This window comes from Carlito syrichta, unplaced genomic scaffold (assembly GCF_000164805.1).
Source record: "Carlito syrichta isolate Samal-C Ts95f unplaced genomic scaffold, Tarsius_syrichta-2.0.1 Scaffold117954, whole genome shotgun sequence".
NCBI lineage: Eukaryota > Metazoa > Chordata > Mammalia > Primates > Tarsiidae > Carlito > Carlito syrichta.
In genome coordinates, this window is record NW_007062050.1 from 172038 (window position 1) to 196248 (window position 24211).

Genomic DNA, 24211 nt, shown 5'->3' on the forward strand with positions numbered 1-24211 from the left:
GCTCCTCTCTACTTACTCTGCTCCTCTGTAGTTGAGGGCCGGGTCATATCTCTCCTGGACGTCTGAAGTGATTTCCTAATGGATTTTCTTGTCTTCATTCTCTCTCCATCTTGTCCGCCCATCGCATTGCTACATCTTTACTCACAAATGTCGATCTACCAGTGCCACCTGCCTGCAGTGTCTAATGTTTTCCATCATCCAACAAATAAACTCCAAACTCTCTTACATGGCTTTCGTGACTTTTTATAACCCAGCCCTTACTTCTTTTTATAGCTTGACGTCCCCAAAAGCACCAAGACTAGCCATACCGAATTCTCCTCATTTTCTGAAAATGCCATAACTTCTTATTGCCTCATGCAGGGGCACATCATTTTGTCTGAAATGCCCTTTTCTACAACTGGTGATTCCCAGTGTGTCTTAGTGAACCTTTCACGATTCCTTTAGGTGGTTGACCTCTAGGTTCTAGTACTTTTATGTGTCATATTTTATTGTAATTATTTTTTTCACGTCTCTCTCACCCGAATAGGTTATGGATTCTTTAGAGGTGGGTCTGAGCTTTATTCAAAGTGACCCAAAAATTTTTATTAAATTTGATGAGAAAATGAGAAACCTCCATTTTTGTCTCCCACTAACGGTTCTATACATCTAATAAGCAAAAAATGAAAAATGTAATCAGAAAACCAGACTGGATCAGTTACTTTGGAATACTCGTTCCCCTAGTTTTTCATCAAAAGGTGTTGGTGGGGTAGAAGGTAGTTGGGATGATCTGTTGTCTCTATCATGACTATGACGGCATTGATGCTGTAAATCACTGAAGAGACTTGGTGGTTATAAGAAAATTTTCTTCCTGATTGTTAGTTTTGAGTTGTTATGCTATACAAGGCAAAAGGGAGGGCATACCCACTTATTTTATTTTTTATTTTATTGTAAAGATGGGGGCTATAATTCAGAGTTAGGTATACAAATGTTCATTATGCAGGTACCCTTGTTGATGAGGTGTGCCCCTTCCTCAGGGCCTGGCAGTTTCACTCACCTGCCAGTCCCACTCCCTCCTGCCCTAGCAGTTTCCCACTGCTGTCAATCCCTTTCTTATAGTATTATGATAATTGTTCGAGGTCCGCATGTAAGTGAGAACATACGGTACTCTGTTTTTTGTTTCTGTGATAGATCACTGAGTATGATAGACTCTAAATCCATCCAAATTGCTGCAAAGTCCATATGTTTGTCCTTCTTTATGGCTGCATAATATTCCATTGTGTGTATGTACCACATTTTAAAAATCCAGTCCAGCTTCGATGGGCATCATGGTTGGTTCCATGTTTTTGCTATTGTGAATAGAGCTGCAGCAAACATGTATGTGCAGGTGTCTTTTTTGTAGAATGATTTGTGTTCCTCTGGGTATATTCCCAGTAGGGTGATTGCTGGGTCATATGGAAGGTCGATTTCTAGTTCTTTCAGAAATTGAGGGCATACCCATTTAAGATGTTGTAATCCTGATAGTGAAAATGGCAGTAATGCCTTCTTCTTAATGAAAACATCACCCTGAAGTGACCTCCAAATTAAACCTTTTTCCTTTGCCATTAAAAGAATCTCTTCTTGGTGTTCTATGGGGTTCTGATCATCTTTATACACTTGTCACTTTTGTCTATTACTTTAAGAAGTGCCATAGGTCAGGTTCATCTTTTTGGTTGTTGTGAGAGTCCTTTATTTCCGTAAGACTTTGTTTGCTCATCTCCATTGAGAGATGAAGAAGCAGAGGCAACAGGTTAGTGCCTATACATGATATATATTGAAACCAAGTTTAGGGACCTTTCTGTTTCAGTTGTGGGTAAACACTGAATAGATGCCAGAAGTAAGCATTTATATCTCTTCTCCACTGTAAATGAGTACCTCTTAGTAGAATGAGTGAAAAGATAGGAAGAATCATTCCAGCTCCTTCATTTTATTTCTGCTTAGCACCCTGAGATGTATGTGGCATGCTCAGATTTGCATTGCACATTTCTGTTTGATTTGACTTTCCTCGGTAGGCAGAGAACGCTTCCGTGTGCCTTCGTGTCACTCCTTTTCCCCTTGTAGAAAAACTGTCATGTCTCTCATTTGCTTTTCTATTGGGTCAAAGTTTTGAGGCTCTTCCTAGACAACCAGTTGGAGTATTAACCAATTCAGAGAGTTTTCATCTCTTTAGTTTAAAATATAAGAGACTTAGGCTAATGAAAACAAAAAGCCACATGATTACCAAATTTACTAGTTCCTTAAGCATATTTTTTTCTCTCTCTGTACCTCAAGGAATCTTTGTGTCCCTTGGAGTCATGCTTTAGGGTTCTCCATATCAAGGTCTTCCTACTACTGCTGGTACTTTCCTACCTGCGAAAGCCCTCAGAGTTACCTTTCTAGACCTCTGTTCTCATGACAGCTTCTGTTTCTTTTGATGTATAGGGAACCAGAGGGTCTTCATCTTCAAACACATTAAGTGATATTATTTATAGTGAGAATACAGTTACTAAAATGTTTTCTAGAGAGAGAGAGAGAGAGAGAGAGAGAGAGAGAGAGAGTGTGTGTGTGTGTGTGTGTGTTGTATCTAAAGGAAATAGAAGTAGTATTGACTTGTTTATATCGACTGAAGGGGTCTATTTAGCAATTATGTATCATAGAAAGCATCAGTACATTTTATTCATGGAACAGACATGAATTGAGCACATACTACAGGGACCCAATCCCTGACAGTATGGCATAATAGAAGGAAATAATAAACTTGATATGTGGGGGGGGGCACAAAAGATGAATTTATGGAAGCTGTAACTTTAAAACAGAATTAAGATAAGTGAGAGTTAACTAGGTAAACATGAAGGAAGGTGGCTTTTCTAACAGAGGAGCCATGTACGCAAAGACAAGGATCTGTGAGAGAGTAGCTGAATCCAGAACCTTGTTTGCGGCAGGACCTGATGGAATCCCGCAGAACTGGGTTTCGTGTGACTAATCCATAGTTCCCTGCATGTACTCCATCCACGGAGTCTGTGTCTGGGCTGAGGGTCTTGGAGGGTTTCTGGAGAGTGCCCTTAACAGTTGATCTCGAGGGGGCTCCGATTTAGACTTTGGTAAGATGCAAAGAGTTTTGGCAAGAGCTCCCTGTTGCCACCTATTGGATGGGAGATGGGGATGTCGAGGCTGGGGCTGACTCCTATTTTTGTGGCCAGTACTGAGTTCTGTGATCCTTCCTTTAGGTAAGCTGTGCCAATGGACCGATGCCTGTCTGTCTCATCCGTGTGCAAATGGAAGTACCTGTACCACTGTGGCCAACCAGTTCTCCTGTAGATGCCTGGCAGGCTTCACCGGGCAGAAGTGTGAGACTGATGTCAATGAGTGTGACGTTCCAGGACACTGCCAGCATGGTGGCACCTGCCTCAACCTGCCTGGTTCCTACCAGTGTCAATGCCCCCAGGGCTTCACAGGCCAGCATTGTGAAAGTCTCTATGTGCCCTGTGCACCCTCCCCTTGTGTCAACGGAGGCACCTGTCGGCAGACTGGTGACTTCACTTTTGAGTGCAACTGCCTTCCAGGTAAGGAGCTCCATAGTGTCCTGGGATTGGGGACAAACACTGAGCACAGGAGGGAGGTAGTGGGCTTGGCTCAGTTGCTTTTTCAGGAAGCTTCCTAAAGCAGGGAAAAAAGGAAGTGAAAATTTGGTGTGGGATGGGTTACGGTGAGGGAGGAGTTTTATGGGCCCACTGTGGTCCATAAACTGAGCAGGGGGTAATTTAGCATGTCAGAGTTTATGGTGATGGGTGGCTAGGAGATTGTTTATTGGCCGTTTTGAATAAACAGTGAGAAATAAGAGGAACAGAGCTCTGGGAAAGGGACAAGCAAAGAACACAGTGAGAGTTAGAATCAGAAAAGATGTGTATGTGATCAGTAAAGTGCTTCAGACAGGACTGACACTAATAGCAGGTGAGCAATTTTCCTACATGCTTTCACCTCGAATGGAGTAATTCATTGTTTTCTCCTCTGCCTAAATGCGCCCAGTCACCCTTTCATGATTTCCCTGGGCCTTCAGATCCCTCTCCCCTGTATCCTCTCTGACTTTGGGATAACCCTGCCCTAGCTTGAACCTGTAAAATTTTGAAACTGAGGAGGGGATCCTCTGCTAATCAGTGAGCACTTTTTGATGAGCTCTGGTAGACGATGTATGAGAAACTGTGCATAACACAGTACTCTGTCACACTTTTTACTTAGAGCACACACATATCCCCGAGAGAGAAGCAAAAAGACAAACAGTGCCTGGGAGCTAATGTTTCATAGAGAAGGAGAAAGGAGCAAGCCTGGCCAATTCATTCAACTCCTTATAAAAATGATGAGGAGGCTGAAAACCAAGAATTTTGATTGGGAACAGAATACAAGCAGCTGGAGCAGATGAATTACTAAGCAACAAAAATCCTGTTTTTATACAAATATTTTTAGTGCAAAAACAAAAGAAGGAAAACTGTAGGGGGGAATAATGTGCTATTTAAGCAGAATTGCCTCAGAAAGAAGTTGTCCTAGCTACTTTTTCAGAGTGGGAATCTTAGATTCTGGTGTTATGGATCTGGGTCATATAATGGATCATGTGTTTTATCTTTTAGGGATTAAAGGTCATAGGTTCATCCTTGGTATAAAACAAAATGGTAATTTATTCATTTCATTTGGTAGAATCTTATTGACCATTTGCTATGTTTTAGGCGCCATGCGATGTGCTTGGATACAGCAATATATGACACTGCCACATAATAGACATGAAACAAGCTAAATCCAAGAGCAAGTTATTTAATTATATTACTCTTAGTTTCACTTCTAATAAAGATTAGATAATGCTAGCATTTTAGATACTAAATAAATGTTTATTAACATGCTATTACTATCATCCACATTATCTTATAGAAGAAATCCTTGAAATATATTTTTCTCCATTCCTACATTTGAATTTTAAGGGTTAAAGCCAGTGGAAATGTAAACAGTTTAATTTTGCAAGTATTTTAATATTGCAAATATTCTAGTAGTCTAACATTTTAATAGTTTAATTGGCTAGTAATCAAGGTTAATATGATCTGTTGTTGAAGACTAAATGTGTTTTTCAGTTTTAAGAAAGTTACTTTTAATAGTTGCCTAGAATAAGAGGTTGATCTGGCAACAAGAGACTGACAGGAAGTTAGAAAAGTTATTAAAGGAAGTTTTTAGCTGAGAGAGAGTGAGCATTCACTCCCATAGCCTCTTCATTGTTATTCATTAGCCATGATAAGGACCTTGGGGAATTTTGAGAGTGTGTCCAGGAAAGGATCTGTCAAACTAGAGTAGTATCCCCTCCTTGAGAAAGGAAATAACCAGAAATCCCACAGCCAAGAGGCTGCCAAGGCTAGTTGGATGGATGGAGTAAGGAGAACTTGGTTGTCTCTTATGCTCCACTTGGCGTTTAAAGCAAGGCACTCGTTTACTCACTGATGAGGGGTGTGTGTGTGTGTGTGTGTGTGTGTGTGTGAGAGTGAGAGAGTGAGAGAGAGAAAGAAAGAGAAAGAGAGAGATCAGGATGATGGGTGGGAGTGGGGAGAAGATTTGGTGAAGAGAAGACCAGCATTATTTGGTATGGGTCAGGTACTGTGCCAGGTATATCCACGCCCAGTAGCTCAGTTACACAAAAACATTGGGATAGATGCTATTTTTCAAGTTCTGTGTGGAGTAACTGAAGTTTGGCGATGTTAAGCCATTTGCCCAAAGTTATGCAGGGTCCTGAAAAACATAATATAGTTGAGCTGGGCCCTGAAAAACAGTCATGCTGTTTTCAAAGCCTGTGCTTTGTGCATAACACTGTGCCACACTGTACTGCTTATCTTCTTCCTGAAAGCACTTTGAAGATGTGCAGAACTTTTTGTTAAATACTTTGAATTGTTTGGGTTAAAAATCAAGTACCACATGTTCTCACTTATAGGTGGGAGCTAAATGGCCATAAAGATGGAAACAATTGGCACTAGAGACACTAAGAGAGTCTGGAAGAGGAGTTTGGGCTCAGAAGTTACCTATCGAGTATAGTGTTCCTCTCCCGGGAATGGGTCACCTGTAAGCCCAATCTCCAACAGTGTGCAATGCATCCATGTAACAAACACACACTTGTATCCCTTGATTCTAAAATTTGAAAAGAAAATGGCCTTAAAAATGTTCTTGTTATGAGAAAAATCATGTCCTCCTAATGATAATCAAATCGATTTGTTCCTTATCTCCATCTCTCTCTGCATATGGTCTTGTGTGGATATTTAGAAATAGTTGAGTAGATTAGTTCTTGCCTTGAGGGTCCCGTGATCTAAAACAGATGACTTCAACTTTGGACACATTTGTAGAAGGAAGTTCAAAAAGAATTCAGAACAATGGATGATGCAGCGACACTGTGAATAAATATGTGTTTATACAATTGTAAGGTTTTATATTCATTGTTCTTACGTCCCAGTTGGGATTCAGAAAGTATTTACTTTATTTCCACACAGGAAAATAGCGCCTAGAGATCATTTTCTCTTAAAAAGTCCTTTCTGACTCTGCATGGTAGCTCATGCCTATAATCCCAACACTTTGGGAGGCTTAGGTAGGAGGATCGATTGAGGCCCGGAGTTCAGGACCAGCCTGGGCAAAATAGCGAGACCCTGTGTCTGTGAAAACATTATAATGGTTTCTAATGTTGTGTACCTGTAGTTTCAGCTACTCTGAAGACTGAGGTGGGAGGATTGCTTGAGGCCAGGAGGTTGAGGCTACAGTGAGCTGTGATCACACAACTGCACCTTAACTTGGATGACAGAGTGAGACTCTGTCTCTGAAAAAAATGAAAATTTAAAAAAAAGTTCTTTCATAATGAAGTGCCATTCTCCTTGCCCTGCCTTCTATTGCTCCCCACACTTGTCAAGCGACTGAAATGTTTAAGTAATAGTCACTATCTCAATGTACATAATTCTTATTTGAAGAGAATTATTACTTCAGTTCTAAAAATGGGGAAACTAAGTCAGCAGGAGGCAAAGTCGTTTTTTAAAATATTCTCCACTTCCCAAATGGCTGCTTCCTACCACATTTAACATCTCTGCTCTTCTAATTGAGGCTTACTCTGACCACCCTATTTAGAATCGTAAACTTCCCTCAACCCCCTTAATTACTGATCCTGGTCTACTTTTTGTTTTCTTTTTCTGTAACTCTTATCTTCTTACCATATAATTTATGCTATATGATTTACTTCATTGTGTCTATTGTTTGTCTGTCTTTTCCAAATTCTACTGCCTCTTTCAGAGTGAAAGTAGATCTTTGTTTTTGTTTACTGATATGTCCCAAACACTTAAAAACAGAGCCCAGTACATAATAGGCCCACAAATATTTATTGACTGACTGACCGTATGAGATGTATTATGTCATATTATTAAGAATGTAACTTTGGACTTCTCGTTTTCTTCCTTGTATCATGCATCCTAGACTTAGTTTGGTTTCTCATTTTGTCCTTGTATTCTCTAATACTGGACAAGAAGAATTTTGGACCTTTTTGAACACTGAGTTGGTGAACGCTACGTAGCAATGATTATATTTAAATGGTTAAGTTATAATTCTTTTCCTGCAAAGGAAAATACACTGTGAGTGTATTTAAGTATTATTGTAGGCCTCATGGAGAAGGAATCAAAACCAGAAAAGTTACTCATCTTGCTTGACATAGAAATGCATGTTTCTCCATAGAGGGAGGAGAAAAATGTCTTCAAGAGAAAACTAGCAGAATCAAGTCAATGAACCGCATTTTATCTTCTCTTTGGATAAGTAACTGTTAGTAATCCAGACACTTCATGAGCTTCCATTATGTAAAGTCTTTAGCAGAAACTAAAGGAGGGGAACCCAACCATAGTAATTTTAACATAAGAACAAAATAGAGCATGAAAATAAATTATTGAATCATTCTCTTTCAGTGTTTTTGAGTTAGAGCCAACCAATGGGCAGAGAATGAGATAGACTGGCTTTGTGTTTGTGGATATTTTAATAAAGTAGCACAAGTAATCAGCAAACAGTGGACTGTTTTGGATCTACTGGCCATCCCTTGTGAGTTCACAGTTGAATTGGACAGTCCTCGATGTACTTTCCCTTTTTCTTTCTTTCCCACATCTCTTTATTCCTTTGTGATTGTTTTAAACTTCATAAAAATCTGCCTGATCTGTCCTCTCCAAACAATGAAGGTTTATCCTTTGTAAGCCGCCTCTACTCTCCCCACAGGCTGATTATGTGTAATATCCCTATATTATTAAAATAAAGCTTAAGCACATTTAGTGGCTTTTGTGTCTACTCTGTTGTTGCTGAGTTTAAGAACTATTAGAAATAATTCCCTCTTGTATTTTCACACTTAGGAGCATGTGACGTTCTCTTCAGTATTACACTAATCATATTTTGGCAGGTTTTTCTGGAGCAGATGCAGAAACAATCATACAATTTTCCAGAGTATATGATTTTAGCTCCTTTGACTTGGGCCTTAAATCTACTTTGACTTGTTGTCTCTGGAAGTGCTTACTGTTCTCGCGTGCTTGCTGTTTTTGCTTTTGCTGCCTTCTCAGCTTTCTATCACCTCCTTTCCCTTTAAAAAAATTTTATATAGAACTCATCCTTTATGATTTGTCAAAGTTACCTATTTCACTGAAATGCCTTCTGTATTACCTATCCCCCATTTGGGTTAGAGACCCCCTAAGCTTTCTTGGCATCTGCATACCTCTAACACAGCACTTAACAAGTGGACCATTTATCTGTTAATCTTTCTGAGTAGATGCTCTCATTTTAACTTTTCCTCCTAGTACCTGACAGTAACGCCTGGCACAAAATTCAGCTCCAAAGAATATTTGACAAATGAATAAACTGAACGTGGTAAACAGAGGAAATAATTCCTATATTCTGCATTTTTTAAAATGGACTGAAATTATTCTCTTTGAATCCCCTATTCATTTATTTGATATCTTTGGTGATAAAGTTAGAAAAAATTGAGGTCATCGGGGAGGTATCGGGGAAGCACTTAGGAACAGCAAGCCTGGGTGGGTGATGGGGTGGGGTCTACGTGGAGCAGTCATGAGGGTGAGTGAACTAGTCTGGGCCCATTCTGAGAATGGAAGGTGCGTGCCAAGCAAGCCAGTTGGACAGGGCTGTGGGACGTTTTCTTGGTTATTATACCAGTTGTATTTTGGCAGATTTGCTTTTGTGATGTGCTTCTTCCCAGAGGGAAGAAAGTAGCCTTGCTATCTTTTTATCTTTGTTTAGCTCCAGGTATCTGGTGCTTGGTTTTTTGTTTGTTTCTTTCCTCAGTCTTTCATCCTGTACATAGCAGCTTTTCCTGAGGACTTTGAGCCTGGCCTGAGAGGATCCTGGTTGTTATCTCATCTTCCCCTTTCTGCTCTAGTCCTGCTCTTCCACCAAGCCTTTCCATCCTCCCATACCTCCCAGGATGTGCTGTCTTGAGAGATGCTGTTCTCTCTGTGGGATGACAGGTTCAAAAGACTCTTTCCTGCTCCCTGCCCTCACTGCTATCCTTAATCAGTTAAGTGACCCCTGTTTTTACAACAGTAAAGTCTTAAAATGTTCATTCTAAGTTTAATTTCTCTCCTTTTGGCCTTTTAAGGACTTGAATTGGCTTTAGGCAGTAGACTCATTTTAGTGTGGACATGTGAGCTTCTCTGTGAATCAGCTACACCCATCCCACCCACAGGTTTGGAGACTTCTCTGTTTCCCTTTCTCCTAAAAACTTGAAATCTGTTTTTAAATGACTACACTGTAACATATTCATGTAGCCTTTTCCCTCCTTTGGATAGACTGTTTCTTCCAAAAAGAATTCTTTATTTCTATTTGTAAAGCATAAATCTTGTCTTAACTTCGGAGAACTGATTTAGTTTGGGTTTTCTCAGACATGGAAACTTTTGACCTAAAGTTGGTTTTTCATATTGTTGAAAGGGAACTCTGGAGTCCCAGAAAATGTACTAATTGAAACTGGGTAACTTTTCAGGCTCAGTACTGACTCCTACCTACTGGCCATGTAATCTTGGGCAAGTTAGCCATCTGGCTCTCAACTTCTCGTCTGTAACATAAAAGGATTAGAGTAGACAGTCTTAAGGGATGCTATCATCCCACTGATACATAATATTAGCTAATATGTGTTTTTGCTCCTAACGTAACAACCTTATTGAGATATAACTTATATACCATACAATTTGTTCTTTTAAAGTAGGCAATTCATTGGATTTTAGTATTTTCACAGATATGTATAACCATCACCATAACAATTTTAGAATGTTTTTAAACTCCTAAAGAAACCCTTGGCTATCCTCTTGGGTCCCCTCCCACTGTGGGATGTCCTCTCAATAAATCCTGCTTTCTAAAAACAAAACAAAAACCCGTACCCATTATCAGTTCCTCCCTATTCCTCCTAACTCCCTCCCAGCTTTAAGCAACTACTGGACACTTTGTATAAATGGAATCATATAATATATAGTCCTTTGTGACAGGTTTCTTTCACTTGATAGAATGTTTTTGAAGTTCTTTTTCGTGGTCGAATAACATTCAGTTCTATGAATTTAACACACTTGATTTGTTCATCAGCTGATGGGCATTTGAGTTCCTTCCACGTTTCGACTATTATGAGTAATGCTACTATGAACATTCCTGGGTCATTTTTGTGTAGACATATATCTTCATTTTTCTTGGGTGTATACCTGTTTGACCCTTTCAGGAACTACCAGATTGTATTCCAAAGTGGGTACAAAATGCACTGTTTTGTGTTTCAGCCAACAGTGTGTGAAGGCTCTGACTCCCCCACATCTTTGTCAACACTTAGTATTATTTGTCTTTTTAATTATATACATCCTAATGGATGTGAAGTGGTATCTCAGAATGGTTTTGATTTATACTTCACTGGTGGCTGGTGACATTGAGCATCTTTTCATGTGCTAATTGGTCATTGTGTATCTTCCTTGGAGATTATTCAGATCCTTTGCCCATTTTATAATTGGGTTATTTGAGCTCTAAGAGTTATTTATATTTCCTATATATGAGGGAGGACTCCCAAAACAATTTATTTGTAAATAATTGTGTATTCTTAAACATTTAATTAAACTTGTCATCTTCAAAGTACTCTCCATTTAATGCAATACACCTATAGAGACACTTTTTCCATTGCTCAAAACAGTTTTCGAACTCATCAGTTTTTATGCCTTCTAGTGCTTCTGCTGTTTTTTGTTTCACCTCTTCCACTTGGGCAAAACATTTCCCTTTGAGAACTTTTTTCCAGGGAAACAAACAAAAAAAAAGTCGCTTGGGGCAAGATCTAGCAACTAGGGAGGGTGAGGCACGGGGAGGTCATGCCAGTTTTGGTCAGAAACTGCTGAAGACTCAGTGCGGTGTGGGCAGCATGGAGGAAGAACCTGTTTCCCCCGTTTGCTGTAACTCAGGACGTTTCTTCCACAAACCGTGATGCAACCTTCTCAGAACTTCCAGATAAAAACTTGGGTTGGCCGTTGGATCCAGAGGAAAAAATTCCAAGTGTACTGCAAGGGGCCTGCCCTCCAAAAGATAGTTCCTTTTTTTTTTTGGATTGGAGGTGGGGGGGGTCCCTGCCTGAACAAGTCTCTTATCAGATAATATGATTCGCAAATATTTCCTCTCATTCTGTGGGCTGTCTTTTCACTTTCTTGGTGCTATCCTTTGAAGCCTGAATGCTTTTAATTTGATGAAATGCCATTTATCTATTTTTTCTTTTGTTGCCTGTGCTCTGGTCATATTTAAGAAAACATTGCTTAGCCCACGTTGCAAAGATTTGCTATGGTTTTTTTTTTTTCCCCTAAGAGTTTTATACATCTACTTTCTGTCTTTAGGTTTCTGATCTATTTTGATTTAATTTTTATGTGTGAGGAGAGGGTCCAATTTTATTCTTTTGCGTGTAGATATTTAATTGTGCAAGACCATTTATTGAATTAAGCCTACTTGTATCTAATCCATTTAATTTTTATAATAACCTTTTGAGGTAGGTCCTGTTAATCACCCCCACCCCCGCCCCCAGAAAGTTTAAGTATCTTGTCCACGTTCACATAGCTATTGAATGGCAAGGCTGAAAGTTGAGCCTAGGCAGTTTGGTCCCAGAGGCCGTGCTTTTAACCATGAAATAACTCTTTTACCTACCTATGTATTGACAGGGAAGAACTACTTCAAAAATAAACAAGCAGTTATAGAATGAAAATCCTCTATTTCTTATCTGTCATGGTTATACTGAAATGCTTCTGCTTTCTTAATTTGTCTGTGGTTGTTGAGTTCAATTAGTTGTAGCACTAGCTAATATAAAGTCAGGGTCACAGTTTCTGTTCCGCAGGGCTTCACTACAAGGGCTTTTTCCTGCATCCCCACTGCTGGAGTCAACTGTGTTTAGTCTTGCTCACCAGAGAGATCAAGTTAGGGTCTAACACGCCACTCGTCCACACAAGTTCCAGCAGTGGTGGGCCAGGAGCCCTGTTTCCCCTAACAACCTGAAACCATATCTTTAATGTTTCTAAGAAGGTCTTTATTAAGAGCACTGGGCTAGGAACACAGATGTCATTTCTCATTTTGGAACTCAGCACATCTGTAGGTTTAGCTTCACTCTCTTTAACATAATTATGGGTGGGTTTGAGCAGTTCATCATTTTCTGGTTCATCAATCCATTTGTAAACTCATATTTCTGTGTGAGTAATATAAATTTTTAAAATTTGAATATATTTCCATAGTCTTTTGGGAGCTTTCTTAGGGATTATCTGTCTTCATGAATTGATTTCCTTTTATTTCTTAGTAATGTTTTTTCCACTTGGTTTGTACTCATTTACATGACTGCCACTGTAGTCAGAGAAACTAGCCATGTTCGGATGTAGCAGAACAGATGTAGATTACTATAGTAGCTTGTGGTAAGGAGTGAAACAAGGTGTGATTGATGTCCCTCCCACTCACCAAGCTGTAAATACCACGAAAACAGGGACTCTGTCTCTTTTACTCACTGTTTTATCGCCACTGCCTAGTGTAAGACCCAGTACGTGTTTTGAGTGAGAGAGGGAACCTTAGAGAATATTTTGAGACGGCCAAAGGCTTATTCATACTGTATTTCAAATAGGACAATGTTCATTGAACATTTGCTTGTCTTAAAGCTGATAGTCTTCTATTTTACTAGCTTAGGGATTTGGTAGCAAGGAAAAAGAAAGGAACAAGCCCAATATAAGTGATTAAGGGCCTAAGATCTAAGCCTTTTTGAGATAAATTGATTGATTTAGTGCAATATGTACATTGCAGAGGATCACACAGTGGACAGTTAGGGTGAAGTTTGGTGTGTTAGTTTCATTTTACATGAAAGAAGAAAAATCAAGAGGAAGGAAGCAATACTATACATTTAGAGAAGAGCCTGAATAATTTGAAGTGCTGGTAAGTTTAATCAGTAATAATTCCACCCCATTTTCAGTTAGCTTTTCACCTTTGTATAGCACTTACTCATGATGTGGCACATATAATCTAGAAAGGCCAGCTGGGCAAGTAGAGGTGGCTTCATTTTACAGATGAGGAAGCTAATTCAGAGCTTCGGCTTGCTGTGTGTTAAATGGTTTGTAGGTGGTGAGATGAGGATTTGGCCTGTATGGTCATACTTTAATTTCGGTATTTTCCCTGTGTCCTTCCCCACTCCCTTCCTCACCTAGTTTGGAGTCCTCCTTGAATAATCATTCCAAGAAAAGAGAAAGAAAAGATCTTAGATTTAATTAGGTGATCTTTTGTCTGTTCTTCCTCTTAGTCTCAGGTGGAGCTGGGGAAAATCTAATACCCTGTTTTTTTAGAACCGGTGAATATCTATCCCAAGGAGAAATTTATCCTCTCTGGGATTTTATTTCATGAAACACTTTGAAATACGTGTGAGGTAACTGTGAAGGCATGCCATTGGCATAATGAGCCACTTTCACTGTCTAGCTATGCCGGAGCCAGAGAATACAGAGGACTGGGAGTTTTTCATATGGTGAGTCCCGGTTGTGCAGCTCTTGAGCTGAAATCATGAAGCAGGTCTGTTCGGATGACCAAAGAGCAGGTCACTTCTGCTTCTTCTTCTCTTCCCAGGTTTTGAAGGGAGCGTCTGTGAGTGGAACATTGATGACTGCCCTGACCACAAGTGCCAGAACGGGGGTGTTTGTGTGGACGGAGTCAATACTTACAACTGCCGCTGCCCCCCACAGTGGACAGGTATGTACAGTGCAGCAAGTCCACCAAACGGAGTCAGGATTGGTAACCAGAGTTGGGGAGTTAATGACATGAGCACCTTTTGCAAATGTCTTAAGGCTGCTTGGTAACCTGTTTGTGAACTGAACGGAACATTTCTGTTTTTTTCCTTCTTCTATCCCTTTTTGCACACAGGACAAACATGGTTTTTTCTGCCTCTGACATTGGAAGAGCAGTCTTGCTGAACTGTATAGCCTCTTGGAAGTTTCTCATATTATCTTAGGAAGGTTTTTCACTTATATTTGAAAGCTGAACGATTTTATGCAGACGTTTTGGTTTTAATTTCTCTTTATATCTATTTATCTATCTACTAAAAGTAGAAACAAGAAGTGATTAAGGGCCTAAGATCTAAGCCCTTTTGAGAGAAATTGATTGATTTAGTGTAGAAACCCAAGAAACAAGTTAATATTCTAAGAAGAAACTACAGTACCAGTGATGGACTGTCTCCTGCAAAGTCTTGATGTTAGATTGCAGCCATTACTACTAGGTATTCTTTAACATATCTGAATTGCTTTTCCTTATCTGTAGTATCTAATTATTTAGAGTACTCTTTAGAGCTCTAGACTATGAATAGAAATAGATAAAAAGGATTTAAAACTTTAGTAACAGAATTTCCTGGAAGGGCACACATTTCTGTGTTTAATCCCCAAACTGTCCTTTTTAATACTTTCCCACTGGGAAAATATTTCCCTAAATTGGACTTCCCCTAGAATTTCTTCATGATATCTCGATTCTAGGATTTCACTCCTAATCCTCTACTCTGACTTTTCCATTTCTCTTTCTCTAACTTTTGCCATTTCTGTGGTAGATTTTTTAGAGGCTATATTTTTCAACTTAAAAAAATTGCTGTAAGATAACTTCATGGCAGATAATAACTGAAAAGATATGAATTTGTATCTCTTTAATGATCCTCACAGTATTGGGCAGGATGAGATCCTTGCTGGGAACCTGACCCCATTCTAGTCTCCCTTTCCCTGTGGAAGAGGGACTCTGTGTAGCACTGAGGCACCTGATGCCAGTGAAGATTAAACTGCATTGTAATTTCATTGCCAGTTTTCCTCTGGTTCACACTTTGTTTCCTGCTTTGATATTAATTAGGAAGGTCTGTTCTGGGGGGGGGGGATCTTTTCTAGTGAAATAATACTTTACCCACATTTCTTGCCCCAGAATGTTTAATACATGTCTCTTTTCTGTCAAAGTCCGTATAAGATGTTTCTTTCTGTATGTTTTTTCTATTTTTCGGAAAGGGTGGCTATAATAATGAATAAGTTCAATGTGGCAATTTTTATTTCTTTTGATCTGCTGTCTTCATTTAGCGTGACCCTCTGTTTTTGGTTTTTCACCACAGATTTTCCTTCTTTTTCACACATGCTAATTATTTGATGTCCAGTGGCACGCCTTGTTGTGCCCTGCCTGCCTTCAGCAGGATAAAGTCCAAGGTCCTTCCTCGGCTCTGCGAAGCCCTTCATGGCGTCGGCCCCGTCTGCGTCCCTGGTCTCTGTCTTCGTGCTTCCAGCCGCTCTTCACACTCTCACAAGTGCCAAAACTCCTCTCAGTTCTCTTGTGTCTACTGCTTGTTGTTTCACACTGTCTTCAGTCACACCTTTCCTTTTCGTGAGGTTTCCCTTCTCCACTCTTCTTCCTATTTTATTCGTCATTTGTTTTGGCAGCCTAACCCAGATCAAGTGGTTAACCTCCCTCAGGAAGCCTTCTCTGACCTTCTGCCAGGCTGAGTTAAGTGTTCTCTTCTGGACTCCTTTAGTCCCCTATGCCTTCTGGATAGCGCTCACCACATTTATGTTGGTATTATTATATGCTTGATGTGAGGGAGGTACCGAGTTATGGGGCTGTTGAACTGTAGGAGACAGTAGTTACCAGCATTCTTTTCCGACCTTTGTTTTCAGAAGCATGTAGCTGCACTGTTCACCATCCTAGCCCCTAACCCATTCTGAAGAGAAAAACAGAAGAAAGAGTTTGTGTCATAGGGCTTCTAATTCTGTTGATATTATTTCTATAAATTCAGACTGGTTTTTTTTTTTGCTTTATGCAAGTTAAAGAAATAAATGGAGCTAGAGTCTAGGAGTTAACTAATGTGTCTTCGCACTCAAATACTGTGCTAATGACAATATTTTGTGTAATCTTTGCAGTAGCTGTATTAGGAATAGAGTTCATTAAATATCCTTTTTACAGATGATAATGAATATTCAAAAGGGTTAAGTAATTTGCCCAGGGCATGTTGTGGTTGGGTCAGTGTTTGAATTTGGGCTTGTTGACCTTCAAATCTGTGGTCTTTTTTCTGTATCCAATTGATTCTATGAGTTAACCTTTTTATTTTTTTAAGGACTTTGGGGTTTTTGTTTTGTTTTGTTTTTTGAGTTGGAGTCCCACTCTGTCACCCAGGCTGGAGGGCACTGGCCCACTCATGGCCACCCCAGCATCCATCTGCTAGGCTCTGGCGATCCTTCCACCTCAGTCTTCCAAGTAGCTGGAACTGTAGGTACACGCCACCATGCCTGGTGGTCAAGGCTGCGGTGGCCGGCAGTGGCCACTGCACTCCAATCTGGGCGACGGAGTGAGACTCCAACTCAAAAAAAAAAAAAAAAAGCCACTCTTTTGGACTAGCTAAAACTCTAGGTGAAAAAAATAAATTGGTGTTAGGGAGCGAGTATGGGCAGATAGTTTACTTGTTTATAGGAATCTTCTCGTAGAGATAAGTCTGAATTACTGAATGTTCCTTTAGAAATAGAAGTGTATCTGAGGGTTGGATGTAGACATAGCACAAATGTCTGTTATACTGTATTTGTCCTGAGGTCATCTTATCAGAGAAATTCTGCTCTGGTAGATATGTATTTGAGAAAGAAAAAGTCTTTAGGGGCCCTAAAATTGATGAGAGCAGTGCAGATTAATGTTTTGTCTACATAGATTGTTATTAAGATTTTAGTTTTAAAGGTTCATTTCCTTCAGAATTAAAGTTGACTTTAAGCTCAACTCACGAAATCCTGCCTGTGGCTGCTTTTGGTTTTGGGTTCACTCCTGGGGCAGATGTGATTTATTTTCCTGTGCTTGTTATTAATCCAGAAACGTAACTTCAGTCTGAGCTTGGAATGGTGCTTTGGGACATTAAGCAGACATGAGCAATGGAAGTTAGGTGGATACAAGTCCAGTACAACTGCCCCAGTGTTCTCTCCGCTCTCCTTTCTAGCATGGTGAGCATAAAGTTTTGGCTAAGATTTCCACTGCTGTCGGTTGCTCCCATTTCAGTAAAAACATTTGGCATGAATCAGCATGGAGTTTTTTTATGGTGGTATTTTGATGTTGAACTGAACGTTCCTGTCTCAGACCAACTTCTAGTTGGTGACAAGTATTCTCTAGTGTGAGACTTTTCTCACAAACACTTTCCTGCTTTCTAAAAAAGGACTATAGGGATGAAGCTTTTTGTTTGAGGGTGGAAACTATTGAATTATGTCCGGAACTGCAAAGGTATTCTCATTTATATTCTACATGGGAAAATGCATCTCACATTTCAATTTTCTCTGCAGTCAGCTTGATTGTGAGACTCTAGGATAAGCCTTTCTCTGAATTCTGCCCCCTCACCCCGATTCCAGTTTCCCATCAGTTGGGCAGACGGCCAGAGTGCTGACCTGAAGCACACTTGAGTCCCAGAGGTCCCCAAGCTGACTCATGGCCCTGTTGGTGGAGTGGATAGTGGAGCTCTGCCACATGCGGGAGGTGAGACGGAAAGGTCTCTCCTGCCCTGTGGTCCATGAGTCAGTGTCTAGCTTTGGGTATAGTCTAGGCAAGATCCACTTTAACTTCATGGCTTGTGAAGCCCTCATGGAAGGGTGTATAAGTAGGTTCAAGAACATAAAATTACTGAACAGCTATTATATGCAATATCCTATTCGAGATGCTATAAGAGATACAAAGAAAAAAACATTAGTTCCTATTTTTAAGAGTGGTAAAATTCCCCAGGAAGAAATGAGAAAGTCTACATGTAACCACAATAGGAAGTAGAAAGCATGTATAGTGTGAATTTGAAATAAATGTGGATTGGAATTGGGAACCGTCTAAGTATTTGATGTAAGGAAGGAGATTGATAAGATCTAACTTCTGTTTGAATCTGAGACTCTTGACAGAAATAGAGAAACAGAATAGAGATGATGCTAAGTTTGAGGGGAGTTTTTTTTCCAAGTGAAAAACATTCAGCATAAGATCCAGGAGCTCAGAATAAAGGTGGAGGGTAGAGACTCAGATTGGTTTTGTCTTTTATTTTATTTTTTCTTTTAGTGGCAGCGTGTTGTTTTGACCTCTAGTGTGGCATGCAGTGGCAGAATCATAGCTCACTGTAACCTTGACCCCTGGGTTCAAGTGATCCTCCCTCCTCGGCCTCCCAAGAAACTGGGACCATGGGCGTGTGCCACCACAGCTGGTTGATGTCTAAAAAACATTTATAGAGACAGGGTCTGGCCATGTTGCCCAGGCTGGTCTCAAACTCCTAGCCTCAAGCAGTTCTTTCGCCTCAGCCTCCCAAGGTGTTGAGATTGCAGACATGAGTCGCTGGGCCCAGCTAAGACTAGGATTTTGACTCTTTTTCGTGTCATGGGAATGCATCAAGGCTACGAAGAAAGGTTTGCAAAGTGAGAAAAACAGAAGGTTTGGACCTGAAGTGTGGGAAATGTCTACACTTCAGAAAATGGATGGGGAAGGGGACCCAAAGAAGGGAGGCGAGAAGGGGAAATATGAGAGGAGGAAAGAGAGCTCGGCCAGTATAGCGTCACCAAAGCAAATGGTTGCAGCATGACAAGACGGCCCTTGACTCAACTCCACACTCCTCTTCTGCGGCTCCTATAATATGTCACTACTCTTACTGGCTTATGTGTTCAGGCTGCCTCGTAGACTCTCCAGCCTCTGGAAGATTGGGAACTGGTCTGACTTGTTTTGGCATTTCCAGGACTGATTTTAACAAACCATGGTTACTGATTGAGTGACTACCAGGAAACTCAAATAAAAATGATAGCTCAAAAAGTTAATCAGAATTTTAGGGTCATGAGAAATCTTCTGAAATGCAGTTTTAATACGAAGGAGAGACTGCAGGAGGTTAAAGGGAGAAGTGGGGTGGAGGAAGGGTAGGGAATGGGTTGGGATCATTTATTCAAGATTCTGCACAACTAAAAAGGAAGAGAACAAGACACCACACAGAGCTCTAGGGGATAGAAATGTTGTTCGTGGCGCTGACCAAAGAGCCTTGGCTAGACCAAGAGTTAAGACAACTAGAAAGGGCTTGGCTCATTAATGAAGTGGGTTATCAGAAGGGGTTTACTCTTCCCGGGGCTGAATTAGGCGAAGTGGTTGCTGGGAATGGGAAGGGAAGGAGATGAGGGAGTTACAGTCAGACAGCGGAAGCGCCAAGTTTGAGATCTTGGACTGGAGCAATGAGTGTCTTACGATGAGGTCCAGAATGTGAGTGGTGAGTGTGCCTGTTCGTGGAGTTGATGTGGAGGTCTGTCAAGTGGAGAAAAGGAAGAACCCTTGACTCAGACGATCTTATTGGTCCTCAATCCAGAAAATGATTTCACAGGAGACAGAGGAGAGAGTGAGAACTTAAGCCAGGTGCTTAAGTCATTCAAGGAAGTGGAAATTGGTCCACGAGGACAATAGATAGAGATGTGATAGCATTAATTATAATATTTAGTTAGTTTAGTTAGTTAGTTAGTTAGTTAGTTAGTTGGTTTGAGTTGGAATCTCACTCCGTCGCCCAGGCTGGAGTGCAGTGTGTATACTCACGGCCACCCCAGTGTAGATGTGCTGGGCTCCAGCGATTCTTCCGCCTCAGCCTTCCAAGTAGCCAGAACTACCACGCCCGACTAATTTTTTTTTTTTTTTTGAGTTGGAGTCTCACTCTGTCACCCAGACTGGAGTGCAGTGGAGCCTCGACCTGCTGGGCTCCGGCGATCCTTCCACTTCAGCCTTCCAAATAGCTGGAACTACAGGCGCACGCTACCACACCCGGCTAATTTTTTGATTTGTTGTAGAGATGAAGTCTCGCCTGCCCAAGAGGGTCTCGAACCCGCGGGCTCATGCAATCCACTCACCTCAGTCTCCCAAAGGCACGGGATTATAGGCTGAGCCACCGAGCCTGGCTCTGACTAATTTTTTGATTTATTGTAGAGACGAGGTCTCACCAGGTTGCCCAGGCTGGTCTCAAACCCATGTGCTCAGATAATCCTCTCGCCTTGGCCTTCTAAAGTGCTGGGATTACAGGCTTGAGCCACCACGCCCAGCCAGTATGTTCATTTTAAAGGAAACATGCTCTTAAAAATTTTGAATTCAGTCCGTCTATTTTAAGTGTCAACTGTACTAATTGAAACTGTACTTATTGATTTTTCTTATGTAAGATGAATTAGCATATTTTTACTTTCCTATGCCTTTCATTCATTTTCTAGAGTACATGTAGTGTATTATCAGGGTTTTCAAAATTAATATTATAGTATTATTGTTATTAAATTTTAAAGTAACATGAATCTTCTTTTAAAATTATGCTTGACTTTTACCGTTTTACACCCCAACTTGTAGTATATTAGATTTAGTTGTATGTGCACCTTGTTTTGTATTAACTACCAGTTCAACGATATCACAAACGTTCATTTCTGAGTTCTTTATTTTGATAATTTTTTTAGTCAAATAAGCTTATCCTTCAATAATGTTATTCCAGAAAAGTTACGTTAGCATGTTTTTTTCAGCTATTTGGTTATTTGAAAAATCTCTTGATTTAGTTTCCTTTGTACACAAAAGGCACATCAACTACATGTTAACTTCTTGAGTCACTAATTAATTCATCAGGTTCTTAGCCTTTTTTTTTTTTTTTTTTGCTTCTTGTAGTATCATAGGGAAATGTGATGTCAGTTGAGTGTTTCTTCTTTCTTGATTTGTAATGCTGGTACTCCTGCTCCCCTTTTCATTTATTGTAGTTTTCAGGAAAACCTATTATCTTCGCATTAGGTCTTCATTCTTTCCCAAAGCGAAAATCTCCCATTTTGATATTCTAATCTGCTTGTTTTTCTGCTTTGCGTTTTGTGAGAGCTTCTTAAGCTTTTTCTTTATAATAGTGCCTTACACGTCTTCATTGTCAGTTATATCCTTTATAACTTCTGATTCTGAGTTTTAATAAACTGCATTCTTGTTGTCTTATAATATTTACTCAGCTAATCTAAGTTCTTTCTGTTTCTGCCAGCCTCTCAGCTCCTTTCATCAGTCTGATGTCCAGTGTTAGTTTTTATTCCTTTATATAGTCAGCACATGCCTAAATGTCTTAAGAGCATAGAACCAATTCTTTCTAAAACGTATTAGATTCTGAAAGTGAATAATTTTCACAGTCTGCCTTTCGTCAATATCTTACTTGGCACATTCTACATATTTTATGTTGCAGAATGTTTTAATAGGTGGTATGCGCCCCCCCTTCCGCCCCACGTTACTCATTCTGTCCAGAGGAACCTCTTGCCCATAACCAGGAGAGGTTGTCCTCCTTGGATTCCTTCACTCTGTACCCGGCGGCAGCTAGTTTTCCTCCCAGTGAGGTGAGAGGCTCTTTTGTGGAAACTGGATTAACAGTCCAGCAGCCTAAAGGAGTGTGGAGAGAACCAGAGAGTGGGGGCCTCCCAGCAAGGGACCACAGCTTGTCCCTATTTTCTTCTTGGTGTGAAGAAGCCTCTGTGGCAGGGGTCAACTTTCTGAAGGCCCAGCATTGACCCAGCTTCCCCAGATCGCCATATAGTGACTGAACTTGGATGCTTTTTGGTGCTGCTGCATCTGGAATTTATCCCAGATGCACAGCAGACTTTCTCGTTGCTATAGCTGCCAGAGGAGCCTGGACTCCCTGACGCTTGAAACTACTGTTGACCTGGAGGGGTGAGATGGAGTTCAGTCCATTCTACTCACAGCAGAAGAATGGGCTTTCTGAAACACACATCAGATCGGCTGTTTCTTTGCTGAAAACGCTACAGTGGGTTCTACTTGTCTTTAGATTGTGTTTCAAGGCTGTGCGTGTAGCCTCTTCAGTCACACCTCTCTCCACCCCCGATGCACGCCTTAGAAGTGTCTACCCTGATCTTTTTTCCGTTGCTTCAGATGAGCCATGCTTTCTCTTCTGTTAAGTCCAATGCACAGCACTCCCTTTAACCTGAAATACTCCCCACCGCACCCCTTCTCTGCACACATTCTCACACGTTTCACAGTCTGGCCCAAGCTGGCACACTCCTTCCGTGTACCTGGCACACTGTCCCTTGAAAGTTTCTTCTCTAGTTCTTCTCCATCCTCCCTACTGTGTGACCCCAAGGCAACAGGTATCTGTTAAAGCACTTGTCACCCTATGTTATCATGGTTTGGTTACAAAACCGCAACTTGGAAGTTCTGCAGGGTAGATGCCACGGCTGTTTTGCTCACCATTATAAGGCTAGTGTGTATAGGTCAGAGTCTGCCACATAGTGTGTATCTCTGGGTGTGTGTATACAAATACACACACACACACACACACACACATCTATGTTGCACAGACATATCAATGAATTGGAGCATTGCATTTTCCAGCTGTTCCTGACCCAAGCTCATATCTCCAAATTCACTACTCTTCTTACCTTCCCAACATTTTTTAGTCTATTTCTTCAGTGTGAAGGTTTGCACTAAATATATAGAACTGGGCTAATCATAGTTGAAGATGATGTCTGGCAATCGATATAAAGTTCTTTTATTGTGCCTAGCACCTGGAAATAACTTAATCTATATATTTCTATTGTCTGATTCAGTAACAGCATTGAAGAATAAAGAGAAATTTGTTCCTTTTGCCTGTTAGTTTCTTGTTGATGGCAGCATTTGCAAGAGGACTGCAGGAGTGCTGCCAGGCAGAGCTGATTGGGCTGGTGCCTTTAGGGAAAGCTTAGGTTTCAGGTAAAGAAGGAAGGTGTGCATCTTGAGACACAGTTGAAGAATTTGTGGGCACAGGCAAGGTGAACTTGGGTATGGGGTAAGAGATGGAGTTTAGTGACAAAGGAAGGAGGCTGGGATGAGGAGTTTGTAAGCGGGTTGGCAATGCAGATGAGGGGAGGTGGAAGCTTTAGGTATGGACAGAATAGAGACACCCTGTGTTGCTGTGAGAGGGGTGAGTTGAAAGATGGTTATTATTTCCTAAAATAGGATAACTTAAGCAAGATAAGACAGAAACAGATAAACATTCATTTAACCACTCTTTGAGCCCTGGCACTGTGCTCAGTGCTGGGGATTCAGTGATGAGATCAACAGCTGCTATCCATTGCTTAATGGAACTGACGGTCTAGTGAGAATCACAGGCCTAGATTGTGTAATTCTTTGTAAAATTTTGAGCTGTACTAAATGCCTTGCAGTAAAAAGGAAGGATTTTAGAAGAGCATATTAACGGGCTAAACAAAGAGTGTTTACTAAACACAGGAAAGATCTCTCTGAGAAAGTAATATTTCCAGTGTAGGCAGCAAGTAAGAGTTAGGAGAAAGGTGAGGATAGGAGTGTTCCAGACACAGGGAATAACAGGTGCTAGACACGGAAGGAGGAAACAATGTGATCATTTTGAGAAACGAAAAAGGGGCAGCGTCGCTGAAGCTAGTGATGTTTCAAGGTTAGAGCCTGGAGAGAGAGGCAGAGAACACAGGCAGGTGTTAGAATTTAATCCGAAGTGCAAGAGAATCATCAGAGGGTTCGAAGAGGCAAGTGACGCCATCCCGTTTCCATGCCGAGGTCATGTTGGAAGCGCTTTGGAAGGAAGACACCTGGGCCCTGAGGCCGGGAGGCCGGCCTTTGAGCAGCCCGGAAAAGAGGGCGCGGGCTGGCCCGGTGGAGGCGTCCCGAGGTCCCAGCCGCGCCCGCGTGGCTCTCCGAGACTGCCCCGCCGCCGGCCGCCTGTGCCCCCGCC

The 24211-nt window shown here is 40.9% G+C and overlaps 1 protein-coding gene across 1 annotated transcript in view; it reads left to right on the forward strand.

Annotated features, from left to right (window-relative positions):
* The window catches only part of NOTCH2 (notch 2), a 114473-nt gene that overhangs the window by 24781 nt on the left and 65481 nt on the right, over nucleotides 1-24211 (forward strand). Inside the window, exons 4-5 of the mRNA XM_021707438.1 lie at nucleotides 3222-3557; nucleotides 14119-14241. Of these exons, the coding sequence (XP_021563113.1) occupies nucleotides 3222-3557; nucleotides 14119-14241 (459 nt within the window). The remainder of the gene's footprint in view (nucleotides 1-3221; nucleotides 3558-14118; nucleotides 14242-24211) is intronic.